The 25,692-nt window shown below is 41.1% G+C and overlaps 1 protein-coding gene across 2 annotated transcripts; it reads left to right on the top strand.

Moving 5' to 3' along the window:
- Positions 1-985: 985 nt before the first annotated feature.
- Positions 986-23,981, top strand: LOC114792747 (golgin subfamily B member 1-like). 2 transcript variants are annotated; one of them, XM_028984139.1, is made up of 11 exons: positions 986-1,116; positions 5,266-5,405; positions 5,496-5,595; positions 6,193-6,278; positions 15,254-15,425; positions 17,175-17,354; positions 17,482-17,666; positions 17,760-17,802; positions 17,879-17,993; positions 18,152-18,305; positions 18,722-23,981. In XM_028984139.1, the coding sequence occupies exons 2-11, from the start codon at positions 5,271-5,273 to the stop codon at positions 22,964-22,966; spliced, it is 5,415 nt and encodes a 1,804-aa protein (XP_028839972.1). In that variant the 5' UTR covers positions 986-1,116; positions 5,266-5,270; the 3' UTR covers positions 22,967-23,981. The 2 variants fall into 2 exon arrangements, with proteins under 2 accessions (XP_028839972.1, XP_028839980.1); XM_028984147.1 differs by lacking the exons at positions 986-1,116; positions 5,496-5,595 and having other exon boundaries at positions 5,363-5,405.
- Positions 23,982-25,692: the final 1,711 nt, after the last annotated feature.

The raw sequence follows: 25,692 nt of genomic DNA, 5'->3' as shown, positions 1-25,692 counted from the left end.
GTTCTCTGAGGGAGATGAGTGAGACATCTCACCACAATGCCCCGCTTACATTCCGCGAGGAATGAGGGTCCGGATGGGCGCAGGGGGGCTTTACTAAAAGGAGGCGTGGCCGCCCACTGCCCCATCCATCCATACCTGAAAGCTGCAAATTAAATTGGATTGAATTGGACGTAAGTCCCATAGTGATATAGTACAGGCCAAAGGTTTGCACACTGCTTCCCATTCAATGTGTTTTCTTTATTTTCATGACCATTTACATTGGTAGATTCTCACTGAAGGCATCAAAACTATGTAAAACTATGTAAATGGTCATGAAAATAAAGAAAACACATTGAATGAGAAGGTGTGTTCAAACTTTTGGCCTGTACTGTATGTCTCACTCATCTGCCCCAGGGAGAATTGTTGAGCTGTTTTAAAAGCTGAGATGGACAAATAGAGTTTTTCCACTAATGGGCACAGTACTACTCCTTTTGTGGCACACAAACCTGTGTAATGACAGATTATTCCATCAATATGAAAAGTCATTTTCGTAATGAAAGCATTATAATAACTGCATAATAAATATTCATAATAAATGTTTTTGGGTGTTTTGCATTGAGAACAACATTTGGCGACTATATTGCAATATTACAAATACCTGTTCTTTTTTTTAATTGTGTGATTATTGTGTGAAAGCAGAATGTATTTCATATTTCTAAGTGATTATTTTTGTATTTTTTTCTTCTTCTTCAACACATAGCAGAAACCAACTACATCCAAACGCGTACAAAAAGGGGATGATACAAACCAGAGTAACAAAACGACAACATCGGCGGGCGTACCGAACACTCAGTGACTTCTGACCGAAATCCCGAAGTGTTTTTTTTGTTTTTTTTTTAATTTTATTTTGGCCTTAATATTGCGAAGTTATGTGAAGAGCGCGCCGTGCGCGCGCCCCGGGCGGCTGCCGTGCACATCTGAGCGGGCGCGCGCGCGCGCGCGCGACAGAGCGCGCTCCACTGGCCCCGTGACGTCGCCTTCAAAGTGCGGCCAACAGGACGGACGCACATGAAATAGCCACCGCGAGAAGATCTTTTTTTTTTTTCTCTCCCCCTGTTTGTTTCACGGCGAAAGAAGGTACGTGTCGAGATGTTTTCGTGTCCGGTCGTCACCGGATGGCGCGGCGGTAATGGCGCGCGCTGGATTATTCTGCTTGTTTACTAATCCCGGCGCTCTTTAAAGATTTCACGTCCCGACACAGAGAAATGAGGGCGCATAACCACGGTCACACGCTTCTCTGCTATAGTATTGTTTCGCACGGGAGGTCGGAAATGCGGAAAACTACTTGGGGTGCTGGTGCTGATTGGTCCTGTTAATTACATGGCATATAGGGATTATAAATGCTGATTAGGAAGGTCCCAGTAAAGAAGGCCGTGCTCTAGATTATATAACACATGGGCAGCAATGCCTTGCAGTTTGCATTAAGTTGCAACTATCGGGTCTCATTTTCAGGAACCAGGTCCGGTTCTGGTTGGTTCGGGGATGCAACTTTTTTATTTTAATTGATACTTTGATTAGATCGGGGTCAAGGAGACACTTCAGCAGCACCTTGATTGGATTTGGTCTCCTGTAGGCACTAAAAATAATGAGATGTCGCTGCGTGGTGGGGTGTTTGGTCGGCTCCACGCGGTTAAATCCCCACTGGCACCGACCAGGCCTTTGGCTGTTGTGTTTCAGTCCCTGTGTTCAGTCTGTACCCACAGACCTTGGCTATCCCCCCCCCCCCCTTAACCATGCACTCGAGCATATTAAAATGGGCCTGCAGCTGGTTCCTTTCCGCAATGGAGGACACGGAGAACATAGTGTACTCTCCAGCAGCAAGAAATAAAACTACAAACAATGCCAGTCTGAAGCCGTCGAGAAGGTCCTGAAGTCAACTGAAAAACAACAACTTGAGAGAAGTAGTCCACAGGAGGTTTTGATTTTTTTTTTTTGGCAAGGTGCACTAGTGCAGTAGTCATTCTGTGTTCTGCTCTGTGCAGTATAGATCTGGCCTCTTCAGGGGTGTGTCCTATTTTGCACTATAGAGACTTGTGAAGGGGTGTGTCTCTTTTTTTGTGCAGCATGTTCCTCTGCGTTGGATTCTGTGGAATTCTGTGGTTTAGTCAGTCCCTGCCCTGGGGGGTGGGGGGGTTTACAGCTGTTTTTTTCTCAACATGCACAAACACACTCTTACACAACTACAACAGCAACATACATGCACACACTCACTCATTACTAATAACTTTCATATTTGCTCATTCACAGACACGTGCACACCCCCCTCCTCTTTCTCTCTCACACACACACTCTTACACAACTACAACAGCAACATACATGTGCACACTCACTCAGTACCAATAACACACTCATACTCATTCACACACACTGGCTCTCTCGACGTCTCACTCTCTCTCTCTCACACACACGCACACGTGAGTGAGAACTTCTGCTTGACCGCTAACCTGCTCTGACAGACAAAGCACTAAACTGCTAATAAAATCCAACTGCCTGTGCATAACACATGCGCACGCACACAGACTAGCGGGAGTGACACACCCCCAAATGCATATCTGCAACTGTGACGTTGCGTTATTTCCTTTCTTGCTTTCTTAAATTTAAAATGGAAGTTTTCAGATTCATAACAGGGTGCGCCAGTAATGTATGTGTCAATCATCTAAATGACTGTCAGCATGACCACTTCTATAGGATCACAGCACTGGAATGTTTCACCCTCCCCAGGTTTGTACGGCCCACTTCTGCAGAGAAACCAAGAATGCTACCCTTGTGTGCAGTGTACGTGTGTTTGGTGAAAAATGCTGACACATGCTTCCGTGTAGCCAAATAAGATTAGACAGGAAAACACCCCGTAGCACTCTTTTAAAAGGCATGTTTGTTGTGCATTTCCTGGAAGCTGCTCTTTGCAGCATTTAATTTCCTTACATATCCCATAAATACAAGACAAGACCATTTTCCAGTGTATGGTTCATCATTTCTGCTCACTTGCCAGAAAGTATACAGGCAATCCCACACTGTTTACAACCAGCAGCCTTCATTATTACAGCATGAGGAATCAGGTTAATGAAGGCCAGGCCAGAGTGAAATGTGTCAGGCGGCTGCAGCATGTCTTTGCAGTATAAATTTTGGAGCATGCACAAGTCCAGTTGAACATTTACCAGCAGAAGTAGCTCAACTTCAAATTGCATTGTCCAGGTGTGTTAGTGTGTCAGACTTTTGTCTGTATTTTTAAAATCTACTTTTTGGCAGCCCAAGTCTACGTCTGAACCTATCTGAAGTCAAAGAAGTGCATCTTGCTTTTTTTGACTAGGGATCAGTCATGGTCCTGTGGTGCAGCGCACAATGCTCAACCCAGCATGGACCCTAAATAACATTTTAATCAGCATAGGTATATATTTTCAAGGTGTGGCATATGACCAGGACTGCAAAGGTACATCTCACTACCCCAAGGCACCACCAAACAATGGTGGGCAGCAAACAGAGTAGAAGAGTCAGTCAGCCACAGACAACCACCCTTCTGCCTTCACCCGTGTTCAACCACTCACTCTAGTCATCAACGGCTGCCACATCAGCCAGGCAGCTCCTCTACGCCTCGGGCAACACCAGGGACTGGGGAACCAGGAAGCAGGCATCCACACCCCACTGTGGACAAATGGTGAGCACCATGGATCCTGCCGGGCATAACAGATGTCCCCACCCTCCACTGGCACCGCTGAACATGCAAGACCTCACAGGGATCCATGACCCCACCCTGGACCTGTGGGGTGTGTCATGGACCCTGCCGGGCATCCACACCTTCACCAGCACTGTAGACGTATGCGGTATCTAAAGATAAACAGCAGAACCAGAAACCTTCTGGTCTAGGAAAGGGTATAGCTGATGCCCTCAGGCACCAAAGAGGAGCTCACCGTCTGGCCGATGGGCTTAATCAGCTGTGTCCAATGATGGTCCGGTCATTCTGTCACAATTTCACAGACAGGGAAGGACACAAAAGCACGACTGATGAAGACAGGGGTTTATAAAACCATACAAAACCATTACTTCACACAGGACAATAAAAGACCAGACCAACATGAGGCAACACAGGGATAAATTTATATGACCTAAAACAGCTAACAACATTCAGGGCGATCAGGCAGACACAAGACATGAGAGACATCAGAAACCTCGTCTGGAGTACTTTGAAAAGTTGGGATTGTGAAAAAAATGTGTGTGTGCTCAGTGAATCTACATGTGTTTTCAATAACCAGGCGGTTGTCATCGATTGTTGTCCAGCTACAAAAGCCTTTGAATTGTATCAAGCTGCCCAACCGTTGCGTTTGTTATTACGAATGCTCATAAGCTACCTGGAACTGTCAGATTGTCTTGTCCATGACAAGGCTACAGCAGTCAGTGGCACTCTAAGCCTTCACCATTTTCATGCTTTAATATTTTAGGTTCCTCGACAATAATTATGCCTTGCTGGACCCTGGTCCAATAATTAGGCAGGGTTGGGCCCTGGTCCAATAGGTATGCCGGGTTGGGCTCTGGTCGGCCTTCAGCAAGTTTTAGCCCTACAGGGTCTTCTGAGCTTACTGCACAAAAGATCACAAATACACACAACAGCTGCTTATTACAAAAATGTGCTAGTGAAAGTGGCCTGATGAAGCACATACCTAGGTTATTGTGGTTGAAAAGGAAGATTAGCTTCATGAACTTCCCAACCCCAGCTAAACCAGGCAGCTATGATTTTTTTTTTCATTTTATTGGTTGCATGTGTGTGTAAGAACTCTTCTCAGAATACAGAGCATTATGGCCATGGCATTAAATGATGGGCCCAGCTCATGTAGCAGTAATGTGCAGGAATCACACTGGGCTAGTTGGTGGCTCTGTTGTTTCTGGCTTTCAGCATATTTTGAATTCTGACCTGCTTGGTGTAACTTATAATCCATGGTGCTCCAGAAATAGAGGGCAGCTCCAGCACCAGCAACTTGGATGCTAATACATTTTCTCATGAAAAATTGCATTTAATCAGGTGGCCAGCAGTGCCTTCCAGGGGCAGTGGTGGCCTAGTGGTTAAGGAAGCGACCCCATAATCAGAAGGTACTGAGCCGGGTGCCTTTCATGGCTGCACAATGCTCACTAAGGGTGATGGTTAAAAGCAGAGGACACATTTCGTTGTGTCACCATGTGCTGTGCTGCTGTGTATCACTTCACTTTCACTTCTGTTATTCAACATTAATTTCCCAGGAGCCATGGCATTCCCAGTGGATATCTTGAGCACGCTGGATGAGCATTTCCTGGAGCAGTCTGCAAATGAATACATGAATGAACTCTTGCAGCGAGATTCCAGCACTCCTGAGTACCTCCATCTGTCCAGTGGCAAAAAGGTGAGAAAGCCCTGCATTTGTCCATGCATTTGTTCATTTGTTTGTTCATTCATTCTTGCTTTCTATTATGCTTGTTCATTTTGCTGAAAGGTTGAGATTTGCCTCGGCAATGTGAGTCCTGTCCTCTTCTACGGAACAGTTGTGAAAACGCCCATCCTTGGTTTGTTCTCCCCAGAAGATTACTTGAGTGGTAAATGTCTGCCATGTAGAGTTTAGAATTTTTCAGATTTCTAAAAAGGGTGGCCTTAAAATACTATACACTGCAATGTATTTATTTTGGAAATTAAACCTGTGTTAGGTGTCTTTGGGTATCAAAGGTATGTGAAGTGCTATGATTGGCTGTTAGTTTGGAAGTGAAAATACTTCTGTGTCTAAATATTCTTATATTTGTTTAACTAATCTAACTCATTTAACAAATACCTAACTAATATATGAAAACTGATATTGTAAGTGATAGTTATCTTATGACTTATCTTTGTTGGTGTTTTGGATAACCCCTTAGTTTCTTGGTTAATTTAATTTGCTTGAAAATCAAGTTCTGTTAGGTCTTGCTTCACCTTGTTCTTGCATGCTAGTACATAACCTGCAAAAGTCATATGCTTTTGTTTTGCACCTACTGGTGCCTTCTCTTCACTGCATGGCAGTCTTCATTGCTTCATTACAGCATGGCAATTTGTTTGAAGAAATCGGGAAAATTCTAAAGTGTTGTACATTTGAAGCATCTCATTTTTGTTGTGTTAGTCTGTGTGTGTGCATATAAATTTATATATATATATAACATTTTTAGTTGTAGGGTTCTTCTTAGATGGTCAGTGGTGGTTGCCAGAGAGCATGCTGAAAACATCAGATCCCACCAGAGATGGAATTTTAGAGGTACCTGCCAACTTTACTTTCTTTTACAAATTTGTGAATGTTTATTATTACTAGTTTTGAGGTGTGTAAAAAGAAATTTTACACATTAAAATAATTGAATACAATAAACTTAAATACTGTATAGCATTAAACCAGTAGGGCTCTTCATTTGTGGTTGTCTACTACTTATGACTTTATCATCTGTGGCACATATTTTATACATATAAATAACAGCATCCAAGATATTTCCCTTACATCGCAGTGAATGTCCTGACATATTTCTGTCCATAGGGGGTATACAGTAACACAATAATTATACATGACTGGATAATAAACAATCTTGAATTCAAGATTGAAAAGTAAAGATTGAAGAAAATTTGATTATTCACTATACTCCAATGCCTTCAGTCTGTTTTGGCTCAGTTCCTCCTACTCACCAGGAGCAAAGCCTCAGGGAAGGGGATGAAAATGAAACAAAAAAACATCTGGTTTATGGTTGTTTTAAAGCTGCTTTATGTTACATGTGTGTCTTTGATGCCATTTACTGAGGGAAACTGGGCACATACAGTAGATATAAAAAGTGTGGACATCCCTGTTAAAAAGCCAGGTGTTTGTGATGTAAAAAAAGTATCACCAAAAAATCACCAACCTTTGATGTGATCTATAGCCTGTACAATCTGTACAATATTTGTACAATAAGCTGGATGCATAAGTGTTCTCACTTTTAAATTAATATTTTTTGAAGCATCTTTTTGTTTAATTACAGTAATCAGTGTTCTTTGGTAAACACCTACCATCAGTTAAAGAGACTCCAATAAAGGGATCTCATTGTTGAAATGAGAAGGGTACATGTGTTTTCGCATTTTATTCTGCGAGAATCAGTCAGCCACAGCTATAATACCACTGTGTGTTAACGCTTACTTGGATGCGCAGTGTGGGGAGGAGAATCCACGACAGGGAAGTAGAGGAGAAAGGAGTCTGTCCTTGTTCCTTGTGGGAACTACACAGGGGGAACTGGTCAATGACCTGATGAGAGCTGGGACCACAGTAACAAAGTTTACTATTAGTAACACACTACGTCATCATACATTCAAATTTTGCAGTGATACGGCTTAAGCCAGCATATGTCCAGGCCCATCTGAAGGTTGCCAGCAACCATCTGGATGATCCAGAGGAGGATTGGGAGAAGGTCATGTGGTCGTGAGATTTTGGGCAAAAACGTCCTTCCATCAATGAGAGCACTTAAGATGAAACGTGGCTGGATCTTTGTGCATAACAACAATGATCGCAAAAACACACCACCTGCGCAACGAAGGACTGGCTGTGTAAAAAGCATTACAAGGTTCTGGAGTGGCCTAGTCAGTCTCCTAACCTTAATCCAATAGAGATGCGACAACCCCAAAACATCACATCTCTTGAGAAGATCTGCAAGGAAGAATGGGCAAAAATACTGTGTGTAAACCTGGTGAAGACCTACAGGAAACATTTGACCTCTGTCATTGCCAACCAAGGTTACATTACAAAGTATTGAGGTGAACTTTTTGGGGCAGTGGTGGTCTAGCGCTTAAGGAAGCGACCTAGTAATCAGGAGGTTGCCAGTTCGAATCCTGGTCCACCAAGGTGCCACTTCTGTGCTGCAGTGTATCACAATCACTTCACTTTCACTTTAAAGAACTTTTGCTATTGACTTACTACTTCTTTTCTGCACCATTATACAAATAATTTCTTTAAAAATCATACAGTGTGATTTCCTAGATATTTTACATTCTGTCTGTCACAGTTAAAGTGATGTGATAAAATTGACAGACCTCTCAGTATGTAATACTGAGAAGAGCTGGACATCCTTCAAAGATTGATGAAAAGCAAGTACTCGTCTCCTAATACGACAAAAATCTGTCTGGACAATGGGGTATGGTTGCCATGTTCCCCTAACAATTCAATTCAAACTGTAAATGTTATTTAGGGCAGTGTCACGTTAGATCTACGTCTGTTTTACTAATCATTTTTTATACTTTTCTCCCGTCTGTACAGTTGTTTCCAAAAGTTTGGAGACTGACACAAATACCTTTTTTTTCACAAAGTTTGCTTCTTCAGTTGTTTCTGTGGTGTATTAAAGTATAATTACATACATTTTATAAGTTTAAAATGCTTTTATTGACAATTACATCAAGTTTACACAAAGAGCTCATGTTTGCAGTGTTTTTTCAAGACCTCTGCAATTCGCCCTGGCATGCTGTCAATACATTTCTGGGCCAAATCCAGACTGATGGCAACCCATTCCTTTATAATCAGTGCTTGGAGTTTGTCAGAATTTGTGGGGGTTTTTTGCCCACCCACCTCTTGAGGATTGACCAGAAGTTCTCTATTAAGGTCCGGTGAGTTTCCTGGCCATGGACCCAAAATTTCAATGTTTTGTTCCCCGAGCCGCTTCGATATCACTTGATGCGACATCATGCTGAAAAAGGCATTGTTCTTCACCAAACTGTTCACCAAACTGAAGCAGCCCCACACATGAATGGTCTCCGGATGCTTTATTGTTGGCTTGAGACAGGACTGATGGTGCTATCACCTTTTCTTCTCTGGGCAATCATTTTTCAGAAAGGGGCTTCATCAGAGAAAATGACTTTTTCCCCAGTCCTCTGCAGTCCAATCCCTGTACCTTTAAGGAATATCAGTCTGTCCTTGATGTTTGAAGTGAAGTGGCTTTTTTGCTGCCATTCATGACACCAAGCCATCCTCCAAAAGTCTTCGCATCACTGTGCGTAAGATACACTTACACCTGCATGCTGCCATTCCTGAGCAAGCTCTGCACTGGTGGCACCACATTGAATCATTTGGAGACGGCCCTGGCACTTGCTGAACTTTCTTTGGCACCCTGAAGCCTTCTTCACAACACTAGAACTTCTCTCCTTGAAGTTTTTGATGATCTGATAAATGGTTGATTTAGGTGCAATCATGGTAGCGCCAATATCCTTGCCTTGAAGCATTGCAACACAATGATGACTGCACATGTTTCCTTGCAGGTAACCATGGTTAACAGAGGAAAAACAAGGATTTCAAGGATCACCTTCCTTCTAACTCAATCGTCAACACTTTCACTTGTGTTAACGAAAGGATCACTGAAATGATCTCAGCGTGTCCTTTGTGGCAATGCCAACAAAGGACAACAACAACATTTATTTCTTATATAGCCCAAAATCACATACAGTATGTCTCAATGGGCTTTGAGAGGCCATTCTGCACACAAGGAAAAACTCCACACAAAAAAAAAAACTCTAGGAGAGAGAAAAAAAGAAAGGAAGAAACCTTGGGAAGGAGTGATACAGAGAGGGACCCCCTTCCAGGGTAGAGTGAGCCTGCAAATGGTGTCAGTGCAGGGTTGGGGATGATATAATAATAAGTCCTACAGTTGTAGGGTTGGAGAAGTCCAGGATGTAGTCAGTGTCATGGTCTAGATTACGTGTCCATAATGATGTTACTGGTCCATTTGAAGATCCCTATAGCTGTAGTTGTAACGGTGGTGGTGGCTGTTGTGACCCTCTGGATTGTTTCATGGTATGTCCTTGTTAAGCAGTTGTCAGGAACCAGGATTTATTTGCTGGTCTCTTCACTGGGGTCTGCCTGGGTGCTTGATTCCGTGTCTCGGAGAAAAACAAACAGAAGCAGCGGCAGACGGTGGCACTGTACGACCGATACTGAAATATGTGGTTATAGTGGTATATTGGTGCTACAGTGGCCCGGTACCCTAACTAGGACAGCCTAACTAGGGTGAATTTAACTTTGTCTGTGTCTAACAGGGGGACTCTGTGATAAACTGGACTTTATAATTGACACTGCGTCAAAGTGAAGTGAAATGAGGGTCTCTAAGCCAGAGAAAACACATAGGTTTTGAGATTGGATTTAAACACTGAGACTGTGTCCGAGTTATGGACACTGACAGGCAAGCTGTTCCACAACTGCGGAGCTCTATAGGAGAAGGATCTGCTCCCAGCTGTGACCTTCTGCACCTTTGGTACCAGTAGTGACCCTGCACCCATTGATCGAAGGGGGCGTGGCGGTTCGTAAAGAACCAAAAGTTCACTCAGGTACTGTGGGGCGAGACCATTTAGAGCTTTATAGGTTAAAAGTAGGATTTTGTAGTCAATCCTAAATTTGATGGGTAACCAGTGCAGTGATTGTAAGACTGGGGTGATGTGGTCAAATTTCCTGGTTCTAGTTAGAACTCTGGCTGCAGCATTCTGTACTAGCTGGAGTTTACTCATGCACCTACTAGAGCATCCAGACAGTAATGCATTGCAGTAATCTAACCTTGATGTAATAAATGCATGGACCAACTTTTCTGCATCATGCATTGAAATGATATTTCTTATTTTCGCAATATTTCTGAGGTGAAAGAATGCTATCCTAGTGACATTATCTACGTGCAAATTGAATGAGAGACCTGCATCAATGATGACACCTAGATCCTTCACTTCAATACTCGGTGAGATAGAAAGGCTATCCAGGGTTATTGTGTAGTCAGCCAGTTTATGCCTGGCTGCTTGAGGCCCAAGTACAAGCGCTTCTGTCTTGTCAGGGTTTAACAGGAGAAAGTTGGTGAGCATCCACTGTCTAATGTCCTTCAGACAATTCTCTATTTTGTTCAGCTGCTGCCTCTGATCTGGCATTGCTGACAGATACAGCTGTGTGTCGTCAGCGTAGCAATGAAAGCTAATACCGTGTTTGCGGATGACGTCGCCTAAAGGTAACATGTATAGAGAAAAAAGTAATGGACCTAGGACAGAACCTTGTGGAACACCAAACTCTACTTTACTATGTGAAGATGAAACCCCATTGATGTCCACAAACTGATATCGGTTGGTCAAATATGATCTGAACCATTCAAGGGCTGTTCCCTTAATCCCAATAACATTCTTTACTTTATTTGGCAGACGCTTTTATCCAAAGCGACTTACAATGGGAAGACACCAGCAATTCTCGTTCGATTTCTATAGAATATCAAGTATACAAACTAAGAGCCCTGATAAGGCTTAGACTTGTCATTGAAGAACATGCTCGGAGAGTGTTGGGTGCTAGACTAAGAAAAATTATAATGTATTTATACATTTTGTATTTGTTTGTTAAATGTGTATGCATGTGTATGTGTTAAATTTGTCTGTAATATTTTTGGAATAAGAGGGTTTTCACCTTCTTCTTAAAAGTGGTGATAGTCTCGGCTAGTCGTGTGGAGGAGGGTAGGTTGTTCCACCAGCCAGGGACAACAACGGAGAACAGACATGATTGGAATCGGAGACCCCGTGAAGAAGGAATTTTTAGTCTCCTTTCGTTTGCCGATCTGAGAGAGCGTGTAGGAGTGTATCTAGGTAGTAGTGTGTTGATGTAGGAGGGCGCAGTTCCATTTACAGCCCTGTAGGCAAGCATCAAGGATTTGAACTCAATGCGAGCAGCTACCGGGAGCCAGTGGAGGGAGGTAAGAAGAGGTGTAACATGGGTGTATTTTGGCTGATTGAAGATGAGGCGGGCTGCCATATTTTGGACCATCTGGAGTGGTTTTATGGTGACTGCAGAGGCTCCAGCCAGGAGAGAGTTACAGTAGTCGAGTTTGGAGATGACCATTGCCTGGACGAGGAGCTGCGTAGCCTGTTGTGAGAGAAAAGGCCGAATCTTGCGAATGTTGTAGAGAGTGAACCTGCAGGATCTGGAGATCGCAGCAACATGATGGTTCAAACTCAGTTTGTTATCAATCCAAACCCCAAGGCTTTTTGCAGATGCCGTGGGTGTTAACAATAGCGATCCAATTTGAATTGAAAGGTTTTGCTGAGGAGAATTGTTGCCCAGAAAGATCAGAATCTCGGTTTTGGATAGGTTGAGTTGGAGGTGTCGCTCAGACATCCATGCCGATATGTCTGAGAGGCAGGCCGAAATTTTTGTTGCTATAGTAGCATCTTCTGGTAACATTCTCTAACCTGGCAAGGAGAATAGCGTGATCAATAGTGTCAAACGCTGCACTCAGATCAAGCAGGACAAGCAGCGAGATGCGTCCCTGATCAGAGGCCAACAGCAGGTCATTAACCACTTTAACCAGCGCTGTCTCATTGCTATGATGAGGTCTAAATCCTGATTGATATACTTCATGGATATTGTTACAGTCTAGGTATGCGCTCAGCTGCTGGGCTACGACTTTTTCTAAGATTTTTGATATGAACGGGAGGTTGGATATCGGTCTATAATTTGAAAGCTGACTGCGATCAAGATCAGGCTTTTTAATCAGGGGTCTAATGACTGCTACCTTGAACGAACTTGGTACGTGGCCGGTGCTAAGCGACGAGTTAACAATTTTGAGGATAGAATTTATAATATTGGGTGCTATTTGCTTAAGGAACCTTGTTGGAATCGGATCCAAACGCAAGTACATTGATTTGACGACGAGATTAATTTGATTAATTCATGCTCTTTAATAAGGTTGAATCATTCTATTCGGTGGTCGTCTATTAGAAGATTATTTTCCATGGAAATATCGGCGGAGCTATTTGTTGTGCTTTTAATCTTCTCTCTATTCGCGACAATTTTAGTATTAAAGAAATTCATAAAATCATCGCTACTATGATGATATTGAGTGGTAGTATCCGTTTCTGTCTTATTCCTGGTTAGTTTGACTATAGTTTTAAACAGGAATCCGGGATCATTTTGGTTTTTGTCTATTAACGAGGACAGATACGTTGATCGAGCCGTGCTAAGAGCCTTCTTATAGTTAAGTAGGCTCTCCTTCCAAGCTATTCGGAATATGTTTAATTTACTTTGACGCCATTTGCGTTCTAATTTCCGGGCGGTCTTCTTAAGCGAGCGTGTGTGATCATTATACCAAGGAATTACGTTTTTATCTCTTACTATCTTCCTTTTGAGGGGAGCGACTATATCTAACGTACTACGCAGTGTTAATTCTAGACATTTGGTCGCTTGGTCAAGTTCAGCGGGGTCTGACGGTGAGTTTATCAGCATTGATAAATCTGGTAAGGTGTTAATAAACCTCTGTGCCGTACTTGATGTAATTGTCCGTTTGTCTCTATAACGAGGAGGATTGAGTTTATGTGTCTGAGACATATTTTAAAAGCGATGAGGAAATGATCTGAGATCATTTCAGATTGCGTAAGAGTAACTATATCTTCTATATTTAAACCGAAGGTCAACACAAGATCGAGCGTGTGACCACCTTTGTGAGTAGGTCCTGTTATATGTTGGTTAACTCCAACTGAGTCTAATAAAGACAGGAATACTGTTCTTAGTGAGTCTTCTAATTTATCACAGTGGATGTTAAAGTCGCCGACAATTAGGGCTTTATCCACAGATACAACTAAGTTGGAGACAAAATCTGTAAATTCACTAAGAAACTCAGAATAAGGTCCAGGGGGTAATAATAATCAATGGAATTATTTTGTGAGACTACATGAGTTATGTTGGTATGTAGAATCTCAAAAGAGTTAAATCCTTGTCCGGGTTTATAAGTAATACCGAGGTTATCCTTATAAATTACTGCGACGCCACCTCCTCTTCCAGTTAAGCGAGGTTGGTGTATATAGCTGTATCCAGGAGGACTAGACTCGTTCAATGCTACAAATTCATTTTGTTTTTACCAAGTTTCGGTCAGGCACAGTACATCAAACCCCTGATCTGTAATAATTTCATTGACAATGAGCGTTTTAGGTGTAAGGGATCTAACATTTAATAATCCTATTCTTATATTGGGGGTGCTGGTGGTAGGTTCAGAAGGAGTGATAGTAACGGGTAGTAAGTTGCTGAAACAGACACCCCGCCCAGCCCGTGGAACAGACACAGTGTCAGCATATTTATGAGTTTTATTATTAACGTTTTTTGTAGAATATTTTGTTTTAATAGAGCGAGGTAAAGACACGCTGGGTGGCGGCTCTACGCAAATGGCAGACACACGGTTTAGCCGGTCTGTCTGCTGCCTGGTCTCGGCTCTGGCGAGTCAGTTTTGTTTTTTGGTTCTAAGACTATGGATTATTAAATGTTGGCCAGTTATTAATAAAACCCACTTTATTTTTTGGACACCACTCCGACAACCAGCGATTTATGTCGAGGAGCAGCTACAGGTCTCGTCGCTACGCCAAAACTGCGGTAATGGGCCAGAGCAGATTACTGTATCCGACATCGTTTTAGCCAGTTCAAGCATCTCTATAAAATGATTTTTAGTTATTTCCGACTGGCGTAGCCGGACGTCGTAGCGCCGACGTGAATCGCTATACTGGAGTACCTGCGGTTATTTTTTGCCAGCGATTTTAAATTTGTGCGGATGTCGGGCGCTCTGGCCCTGCTGTCCGGAGGGCGCTACTGGTACCGGCGCCGGGGTATACACACTCACCGGCTGACTGGGCTGGTGCGCGTCCAGAACTAGAAAGGAGTCAATTAAGACTTCTGTTTCCCTAATTAAATATACATTTCGGATGCGCTCCTCTAGCTCGGCTATTTTCTCCGTCATTTCAACTAGTCTCCTACACTTCCCACAGGTGAAATCCTCACTACTGACGGAGTTCGTCAAGCTGTACATCTCACATACTGCACATGGAATTAGCGAGGGAGCCATAACTTACGTTTTTGGTGAATTTGCGTGATTAATTCTGAGGTGGTTCAGGAAGTCCTTGGACGTAATACAGGCTCGTGCCAAACACACCAAGCAGTGCCTTAACTTAATTTAACATGGCAAACAGGGACTTTTCAATTCATCAGATCACTCTTCATAACATTCTGGAGTATATGCCAATTGCCACAATAACAGCATTTGTGTCATTCTCAAAACATTTGGCCATGACTGTAGTTCTTGTTGATGGTCTACCGTGTAATATAGATGGTCTGTAAGTGTATTGGTTGTACTTGCCTCATGCCCTCAGTCTGTGACAGGTGGGAAAAGTTGATTTATTGTGGCCTAATCTCAAAACATGCTATTTTAACACTTTATTCATATCCATTGTATTTTGCAGGTGAAAACCATTGGAGAGAAAATCGTCCTCTATGTTCTTAACCGCATTATATACAGGGGACAGGATATGACAAAGGATGATGTGCCATTTCTTCGACATGGGGAAGATAATGTCACCAAAATCCTCTGGAAAAATGGTGAAGCTATTGGCTTTTACTCTATCAAGGATGAGGGTAATAATAATTTTATTTTGTCTTATTATTGTAACAAGTGCCATACAAAAGAAGGTAGTTTATTAAGAGAAAATGGAAATACAGTTAACATGAGGCATATATGGCATATGGGAAGACCACAAAGTCCACATGCTATTTTGACACAAGGCTTGACAGGAAAGCTGTGTCTGGGGTGCCTCCTTATAGCTGGTGGTGGTAAGAGTTGCACTATGTGGTCTTGAATTGTTATGCTGCAGAACAGTTGAGACAATCATCCATATTATAGCTACTGTGTTAAATGTGGCACTAGGACACAGTCTGTAAATACCATTCACTTAACAACTCAGAACCCCCAAAAAGTTACCAATAAGCACACCAGTGCAAAACTTAATCTAGAGCCCTGCACTGCTACCCCAATATCAGTTATATTAATTACTTCTTAATATCTGAACATATATAGCACATTTATTATAGGGACAATATTTACATATTGAAACACACGCATGCAGTCCGCAGTTACAAACATTTGAAAAAGAATTCAATGTTGACATAGGATGACACCTTCAGATCAGGTCAGGTTATGATATGCCAATATATTTCATGGTCCTCAGTAAGTGGCATTATTGCAAAATGGAAGCACTTTGGAACATAAAACACAGAAACTCAATGTGTAAAAATCGCGGATGCTCTGCTGATGCAAATACTGCAGCATTACCAATGTCCTCTTGCATTAACCTCAGCACAAACAAAACATTTTCATTGAATGGGTTTCCTTGTATCAGCAGCTGCAATCAAGCTTGACATCACCACTCACAATGCTCCCAATGTGTAGTGAATTACATTCATCAATACACAGTTTTCATCACTACCATACTGTTAGGAGAACATTACCTGCCTGACTGCACTGTGCCAAAGTTTGGTGGAAGAGGGATAATGATAATTAGGATAATGAGCTTAGTTCATGAGAAGGGAGTTCCTAATTCTCTAGCATACAAAAAAAACATGATTGTGCCCCGTGGACAGGGCAAGGTCCATAAATTGGAATAAATGGAATTGCTTGACAGGATACTCCTTTAAGATTAACAGCCAGGCCTTCTTTTTTTCAAGATTATTGCCTGACCTTCACAAATGATTGGGTAAAATGTCCCAAAAATATATTCAAAATTTTGTTTCATGCCTTCTTAGAAGAGTCAATACTGATCAATTTTATAATGATATATGGATTCCAATTGGGAAGTCCTTATAGGTAATGGTCAGGTACATAAGTTTACATATTTACATTTGCATTTACAGCATTTATCAGATGCCCTTATCCAGAGTGACTTACAAACAGTATTTACAGGGACAGTTACCCCTGGAGCAACTTAGGGTTAAGTGTCTTGCTCAGGGACACAATGGTAGTAAGTGGGATTTGAACCTGGGTCTTCTGGTTCATATTCCAGTGTGTTACCCACTAGGCTACTACCACCCTTAAAACTTTTTAACACACCCATTTATATTTATATTGAAATATTGCTGTATAGTGTACTTTTATACCTACTGTTGGTCTAGGTTTTTTGTTTTGTTTATTTTTGCTGCTCTTGTACTGGCCACTTTTTGCATGAAAATGCAAATTTCTCCCTCTTAGTATGTCTACCGTGCTGATGTCACACAACACATGTTGGCTCAAACATTCCAATTTTCCCATGGCAAAGAGAAACCTGAAAATGTTAAAATACAAAAATTCTGTACACATTTTCATCACATGCATCTGTGTATTCACTCCAATAGGAATCCAATGCATGGAATTTTTAACCGAACGTTATCAGCTTCCTGTCATGGATTCCATGTTTGTTCGTAAAGACCATCGCAGACAAGGGCACGGGCTGCGGATGTTGGAAGACTTTGTTGAGTCTTTCCAGAAGGATTCTTTAGGGTTGAGGTACCCTGTTTCATGTGCCATGCTCAGAGGTAACAACCAAATATTGCACTGAACCAGATCATTGAACATATTTGATAATTTGTGTAAGATTAAGAGTTGTTATGGTATGGTGGTTTATAAGAATATCATGCTCCTTTCATCTTTCTTTTTCACTAGTGTGCAGCAGATATCTCAGAAGCAAACCACAACATCAAGATCTGCTCTGGGAAGTTCAGCATGCTGGAATGCCCCACCAGAGAACTCATATTGCTAAAAAGATAAGGCTGATGGACTCAAATGTTTTCGAGTTAAGCAACAATCATGCAAAATTAAGAAAGAGGTTGACAGAAGAGCAGGAAGTGGTGAGTTTTTTACTTTGGTTACCGTTTTATTTGTTCAGATTAGAATATGATTTTTAGAGTCATGTTGACATGAGTTTTTTTTTTTCAATTTAGGAAGAAGTGTTTGAGATTAGCACAGATATTCACATGACCGGAGGTAATGTGCAAGTCAACAAGGTATGTTTTCCAGAAGTGGCCCGAATGTAGGTGCTAGGATTTTGTTTTCCCCCCAGAGGTGGAAGATGCATTGGGTTTAACACAAAACCAAAGCAGCAATCTTGAATGCAGTAAGCTGATAGAGGACACTGAAGAGGCAACAGGGGAGAGTTACTCAGAAAATGGTATCAGGTAATCAATGAATGTATTCTTTGATTAAAACACATGCAGTAACCACTGGAGAAGAGGTTCCAGCTCTAATATCCATAGAGCTGTTATTGTTTTTTTGTTAACTATCATAAATATTCTAAGGTAGTAGTGTGTTTGTTGTGTGACTGTGGTGAATTCAGGGTGGAAGAAATTGAAGCAGGAGTAGACCACCCTCTACATGAACCGATGGACCAGACACCGGAAACAGATGTAGACAAATACAGTATCGAAGAGAAGATATCAGAATGTGGACTGCTACGGAGATCAAACATTCACGTTGAGCATATGATAGAGGTGAAATTTAAACTTCTTCCTTACATTACAGGTTATAACCAGAAGGGAATAATTGATATGTTACTTTCTTTACAGTAAGACCAATGATAAGAGTCTGTGAGAGCTTTTAATGCTGTGGGAATTGATCTTTATGTATTAAACAGCTCATGGAAATAGTGCAGGACAAAACAGGATAAGCCTTCACATTTTATAATACACTGAGTAGCAGGACTTGGGGGATCAGTCAGCTCAGACATTAGTCCCCCAAAACAGCCGTTTATAGAATCTATATTCCTGTGAACATGCCACAAAGAGTTTTCCATTGGTTTTTGGAACTGAAAAATAGTTCCTCGGGTGAAAAAGGGTCTATTATTTAGCATGCATGTAAACATGTTAATGTATGTTATATTGTTTGTCCTTTGTTTTTTCTCATACAGACCACAGATATTTCAAACACTGTTGACCCTATTTTACATGGTAGGGAAACTGACTATTCTATGACAGAAACACTGCAGATAGAACATAACAAGGGAGATTCTGAAGAGTTTACATCAAGTGCACAGGAAATAGCTGGCACTGAACCAGCTACCTTAACTCCATCAGAAAGAAAACAGATAGAAGTCAGAAGAGGACAGTGCACCGCATCCATGGAGGCAATGCAGTGGGAGGACCGAGGAGTAGAGAATAATGAATTATTAATATTGCAAGAAGCCTCAACTTCAACTGGTGTAGCGGACATGGACGCACTATCCCACCAGCCAATGGTAGAAGTTGAAAATGTGAAAATGACGTCAGAAATAATTAAAGAGGCAGAATTACACAAGACAACAGGACTAGAAGAAGAGGTAGCTATAACAGTAGACATTGAGGAGGCCACTGAAGAGGAACATCTTCAGCTTGGTGTTCATCTTGGTGTTCAAATGGACGGATCAGAAAAGGGCACATCCAAAGAAACACAGGTGCAACCTGACATGGAGCAAGAAAGAGCCCAGAGAAGCAGAACCAGGGCAAGAGCTGCTTTGGATGAAAGCTCAGCAACAGCAAGTGATGACCAGCAACTGGAAGTAAAAGAATCTTCAGTTGTTGAACATGAGTCTCAAAAATCATACAAGGCTTTAAGAAGCAGAACAAAGGTGACTAACACACCTACTAGTAAATCTTCCCAAAAAAGCAAGAGAGACGAGGAACATGGAAAAATAGAACCTGTACAAATTACAAGCAAAGATGAAACTCATCAAAAGGCTGAAGAGGCATGTGTAACTGCGCAAACTGAAACCATGGAAGACACAAATACAGCTGAAAAAGAAGTTCAACAGAATGTTCAAGAACTTCAAGGAAATGTTGACCAACCTGGGGAGCAAGAATCTGCTAACACTGGAATAGAAAAAGAGGTTTGTGAGATGCAAAGGGGGGAGCAGGGAGGCGTTGAGAATCACAAAGCATTAACATTACAAGAAGCCTCAACTTCCACTGGGGCTGTGGACATGACCCAGCCAGTGGTGGACATTGAGGTTGTGGAAATTGATGAAGAGGTGAAATCAGTTAATATCTCAGATGTAGAAGAAGAGTTAACTAGAACAACAGATTATGAGGAGACCATTGATAAGGCCTCAAATGAAATAGAAATGGAGCCAATACAGCTTGGAGTCAATGAGACAGAAATGGAAACATCCAAAGATGAAGAGTCCCAGCTCAGCATAGAACAAGAAAATGAAGCTAAAGACACAGAAAAGAGTGTTGTTGTAGAAAAAGGAGCACTGAGAAGCCGAATGGGGGAGACTGTTGCTTTAGTTCAAGAAAAAACACAGCAAATAAGCAAACAGCAACTACAAGTGGTTTCACTAGCAACAACGGAAGAGCTGCAAAATGAAGCAAAAGAGACCTCAACCATTGAACTTGAGCAACAAACATCCGACAGGGTTTTAAGGAGCAGACCAAAGGCTTCTACTTCCTCTGGATATAATACTAGAGTAGAAAAAAATGTTAATGGAAATGAGCAAAGTTCATTAGAAGTAGAAAACATCGGTGAAAAGGTAACTTATCCAGGGGAATCAGTTCAAGTACCAGCACTGGAAAAGGAGAAAACAGAACCAGAACATGCAGCAGATACTGGAGAGTCTGAGGAAGTACATAAACCTATTGAAGAAACCGTACAACAGACAGACACTCAAGGTGAGGAGGCATCTGCAGTTGATATGGTGGAAGAGACCACTGAACAAGCCACCATTGTTGTTGCTGGTGAACCAGAGAAGAAACAAACTATTGAAAAGAGAGCCCAAAAAAGAAGACGAGAAAGGTTTGTCACACCCCCAAAAAACAGTCCCTCGAGGGGAGATGTGAAAGAGGTGCTAGATGATCCAGAAATGCAGACAAGAGTTCTCAGGAGTGGTACCAAAGTAATCAAACCTAGTGGCCCACAATCAAGTCAGAAATCTGTGGTTTCTAATTTGAGCAAAAAATTAGCCAATGAAGAATCAGAACAAGATATTAGAATGTTAGTGGAAGCAGAAGAAATTGGGGACAGTGGGAATCAACAATTAGAAGAACGATTAGAACACGAAGTGGAAGACTGTACAGAAAAAGACAAAGAAACTGAGGATGAGGCTCATATCACAGAACAAGGAGCGTGTGTTGATACTACAAATGAAAAATTAGTAGAAGAGACTGAGGTAACAAATGAAAGGATAATGATAGAAATGACATCTGATATAGAACTGAAAAACAAAAGTGAAAATCCTGCAGGGAAGGACTTGGTGGAAGAGGAAATCAATGAAAATGAAGTTATTCAAACAGTAGATAAGGAGTACATCTCACCAAAAGAGGCTGATGTAAAGATGGATTCAATCTTGCCAGATGAAGTGTCAACTGATGACATTAGGACTACACCGTTTGAGAGACTACCAAGAGCCAGTGTTCTATTAGTGGACTTCAACAAGGCTCTGCATCAGATGGAGTCTGTGGCCAGAGATGCTGAGATGACATCAGAGAGTGATGAGAAAATTGAGTCAGGATTAGAAAACCCTTTGGGACCTCAAGATGCTGAAGAAGTATGTATGGAAAAGAAGGTAACTTTAGAACAAAATGTAGGATCAGAAGGAACACAGGGCACACCAAAGGAACAAGTCCATTTGGAAGAGAGGAAGCAGGAAGTAGCAGTTAAACAACATGAAGCAGAAACAGCACCTGACCAAATTGAAACTACAATGAGCTCAGGTGAAGAGAAGATACCGGCTGTAAACTACTGTTCACAAAGAAAGTCAGAAAAGCCAAGCAACCAACATGAGGTAGCAATGTACCAAGAACAAGCTGAGGAAGAGCTGGACACAGGAATGGAGATGGAAGTCGCTGTTAATGAAGATGAAACTAAAACTCCAGTCACACAAAAGGAAAACGAGAACACCATGGTACAGGTTGTGTCTGAAAATGTTGAGATAACAGAGAAAACGATGGATTGTGAGGAGGGCATTTTGGAAAACACTGACAATCTGGAGCGAGTTTTCAGTAGCTCCACTGAAGGCAAAGAATTTGAGACAAATAAAGAAAACCTAGAAGAAAAGGAACAAAACGAAAACACAGAAGTGGTGGATAAAGATGACAAGGAAGGGGAAAGGGGTGAAGAGATGGCCAGCACCTCATATGAAGATAAAGATGAACAGCTTGAAGGAACAACTGCTACCATAGCAGAGGACACAGTGAACATCTCACAAAAGAACTCTGATGAAGTCAAGGGCACAATGGTAGTGAAAAGAGGCCTGCGAAGTAATTCAAAACAAGCTCATGTACCCAGAAGAAAATCCAAGCGTCTTTACCAAGAACAAAAGGGGACAGAGGAAAAGTCCAGTCAAGCTGAGGAGGACGAGAGGGGTAATCTTGATGGGGAGCAAGTAGAAGAAAACGCTGACATTTTGGTTAATAAAAAAACTGAAAAGGCTCCAGATGAAATAACAGAAAAAACAGGAGACGAAGAGGAGTGTGGCCCAGGTGAGAAGACATATCCAGGTCCCTATGTAGATCCCACAGAAGAAATTGTGGTTGAGCGTGAAAAACTAGCAGAACAGGGAGGCTTGGTGTGCGGAGGAGTACTAACAAGTGACAAGACTACTGAAGAAATGAATATAAATCAGGCTGAAGACAAGGTTGCATTTCCGGGTGAAGGAAAGGCAACAGAGGCAAAGAGCTCAGGTGACAAAGAAGTTGGGGACAGTGGACAAGACCAGGAGGATGTGAACGATGAAGGCACAACCGTGAACATCAGTGCATCTGAGGCAGAGGACAGGCACGAGTGCCTATCAGGTGACAACACAGAAGAAACATTAGAGAGCCTGGAGAAGGTGGAAGGCTCTGAGGTGTATGAAGAAGAGGTAGAAACAAAACAGGCAGCAAACCAAGCAGAGCATCACAAGGATGATCAGGCAGAAATGGCACTTGACATCTCCACAGAACCAGAGGTTATGGAAGGGATCTCAGAGGAGGCTGAAAAAACAGTCCTGTCACCCAGTCCCATGGCCGCCGAAAGTCCAACAAGATCTAGTAAGAGAGCTGAGAAGAAAGAAGCCGGTGTTAATGGTGAGCTACAGGAGGCCGAGAAAAGGTCTGGAAACTCTCGGGCAAAGAAGAGACAGATGGGTTATGACACACCTTCTCGCCGGTCAAAGCGCATTAGAAAACAGATCATTTCTTAGTTATATATAAAAATATAACTCAGTTCTGCAGTAGTACAGTGCATGTTTCCAGATAAAATGCAGACAATAACTTTTTTTTAGCATTTAGTAAGTTTTGGTAGTGATATGTAGTATATAATAAAAATGTAAATGTATTTTGTATTGCAGATTTACTTTTTCCACACTTTTCTATATATAGAACAGTTTTTCACCTTGAGCCAGACTTCCCCCCAGAACATTACTAGATGGGAATGTGAGGCTGTCATGGTGGAGAACTTGGACTAACTGGTCTTTTGGAACAAGCTTTAACCTGGAGTATTTTGTAAGTCATTCCGTTTACATAATAAGCAATCAATGAAAATTTTAAAGTCCAAATTAAAGTCCATGGGTTTTGCCTTTTTTATCTGTGATATGAAACATGTTTTTTTATAAAGGCTTCTATGAAAACAAAAATTATAAAAAAGTTATTATTATAAGATGTACATATTTAACATGTGTCAGTAAAATATAAACTAGTTTGGGTTAACTAGTATTAATCTGAGAGCCTGTGTGGTTGACTAAAATGGAAAAAGGGATTCATGATTTATACTCAAGCAAAACAGAGAAAGTTAATTGGCTGTAAGCAGTCTGGCTGAATCATTAATAAATGCACCTTGTTATTACTGTGAATCATTTCATACCTCTTTTCTATTAGTACATTTCTTGTAGAAATTCAGCCACCCGTACTACCTCTCTTGCTTTGTATTACCTTTCTTGACTTCCTTTTATTTTGTAAATTTAACCAGCAACAGAGCAGCAAAATATAATGTGAGAGAACGTTGGAAGAAACAACACCAGCATTTTCCTGAAATATGTGTTACATAGTTTAGTGTCAGAGTGACAATTATATAGCACTGCGATGGTTCGCAGTAGTTGCGCAACTAGGAGAATGATGTGATGAGAACTTTAGAACAGATGTTGTTTGATGGTGTACACATCGAAAAACAAAGCCTGTAGCCCCATGTCTGTCTGACTTTAATAAAGTTTTAAAATGTTTTATTGTTGTCTTTTATTGTTTATTTTGTGTGTGGTTTAATTTTATATTTCAAGTGACTTCAGAATATGAGGTTTAGTCAATACAGCACTGACATTAAAATTCTAAAGGTGTTTTTTTTTTTTTTTGCAGCATTTCCATTTTTTTTATTCTGAAACTAACCTACAATTAAAACTGGAATGTAGTTTCAAATATATTTTTAAAGGTCTTTAGTTTGTTTTTAATTTGCATTTCTTGTCCTAATATAATTCTACATAATACAGTATAAAACTATTAATATGTATTCTATAATTTAATTTAAATTCATTTCTAGAACCTTGAGAATGCTTCTGCAGTAAATATTTATTAAAGTAATGCTAAATCCTCTTCCTGCAGCTCTGTCTGAAATGCACGGTACAAAAATTTAATGGCAGATTAGAATATTCTGGCATTTTAAGATTCTGAATATTGACCACAAGATGGCAGAACAACACCAAGCAGGAATCATTCATGGCATAGACCTTCTCCATACAACTTATAAAAAAAATAAAATGTGCATATAAACTTTCTTGATGTGGTCCAATCCCAGCTTTTCAGAGAGATCTCAATATTAAATGCATTTGAATGAACAATTATTGTATTTATCAGATGATTTAATTTTTAAATCTGCATTCAGCATTTAATTGTTTTGCTATTTTTATCTTTGCTTATTAGGAAACTTAAGAGTTCAACAAATAAATCAGACCAACTTCACAAGGAAATTGCCATGAATCAAAATATATGATATGACAATGTACCACATAAAAGTTGAATATTCAGCCACAACATTAAAGCCTCTGACAAGTGGCTAGAAAATGCACCAGTCAAGTAGTGGATACACTGGTGCAAGTAATTGTATATAAGGTCCCACTTCAAAGATAATTTGTCCTGTCTGGGTCTTCTTAAACTTCCTCAAAATCCTTAATTGTTCTTGACCACCTCCAGTCTTGGTGTTGACTGTACACTTCAAAGTATTGCCTATATATTGCTGTATTGGCATGGCAGTAGCCTCTTTCAACCCGTAATGAAGCCTGACTGATTCCAATATCCTTCTGATCAATGGACTCATTTTGCAGCTTACAGGAACTGCTGTTACCATAGGGGCATCTTGAGGTCTGGTGGTTTGTGCTTTTAGGTATCATAACTCTTTTATGTATCATAAATGTGACACACTACAAGTCAGAAGGTTTAAGTATTGTAGCTGATTGGTTGATTGTAACTTATGGCAAGGACCTTAAAATGAACAAAAGTAATTGCTAATGCATGTACAGCATAACCAGAAAGTATTCACAGTGCTCCACTTTTCCCACATTTTATGTTATAGCTGGGTTGTCCTGAAGTCACTCTTGGCTGTGTGCTTGTCTTATTGGTAGATGAACCTTCTCACCAGTCTGAGGTCTAGAATGCTCTGGAGCAGTTTATCAAATATGTCTGTGTACATTGCGGCATTCATATACTCAACCTTGATTGCTCAGATTGGCCAGCAGCAAGCTCCAGGAAGAGTCCTGATGGTTACAAATGTCTCTTCCATTTTTGGATGATTGAGGCCACTGTGCTCAGTGGGACCTGCTTGATGCCTTAACACAATTTGCCCTGGTCTACAGACTATTTCTTATACATAAAGAAGTGTGCCTTTCCAAATCATGTCCAATCAACCCGCGGACTAACCAAGTTAATTTAATCAATTTTGGGGAAA

Source organism: Denticeps clupeoides, chromosome 1, assembly GCF_900700375.1.
Source record: "Denticeps clupeoides chromosome 1, fDenClu1.1, whole genome shotgun sequence".
NCBI lineage: Eukaryota > Metazoa > Chordata > Actinopteri > Clupeiformes > Denticipitidae > Denticeps > Denticeps clupeoides.
The sequence above is the reverse complement of the archived record's forward strand: the minus strand, read 5'-3'. Positions and strand labels throughout refer to the sequence as shown.

Coding starts and splice junctions, on each gene's coding strand:
- LOC114792747 (XM_028984139.1), top strand. CDS start 5,271: ATGGCATTCCCAGTGGATATCTTGAGCACGCTGGATGAGCATTTCCTG. Junction 6,279..15,253: donor CCAGAGATGGAATTTTAGAG/GTACCTGCCAAC, acceptor TGTATTTTGCAG/GTGAAAACCATTGGAGAGAA. Junction 17,803..17,878: donor AGATATTCACATGACCGGAG/GTAATGTGCAAG, acceptor TTTTCCCCCCAG/AGGTGGAAGATGCATTGGGT.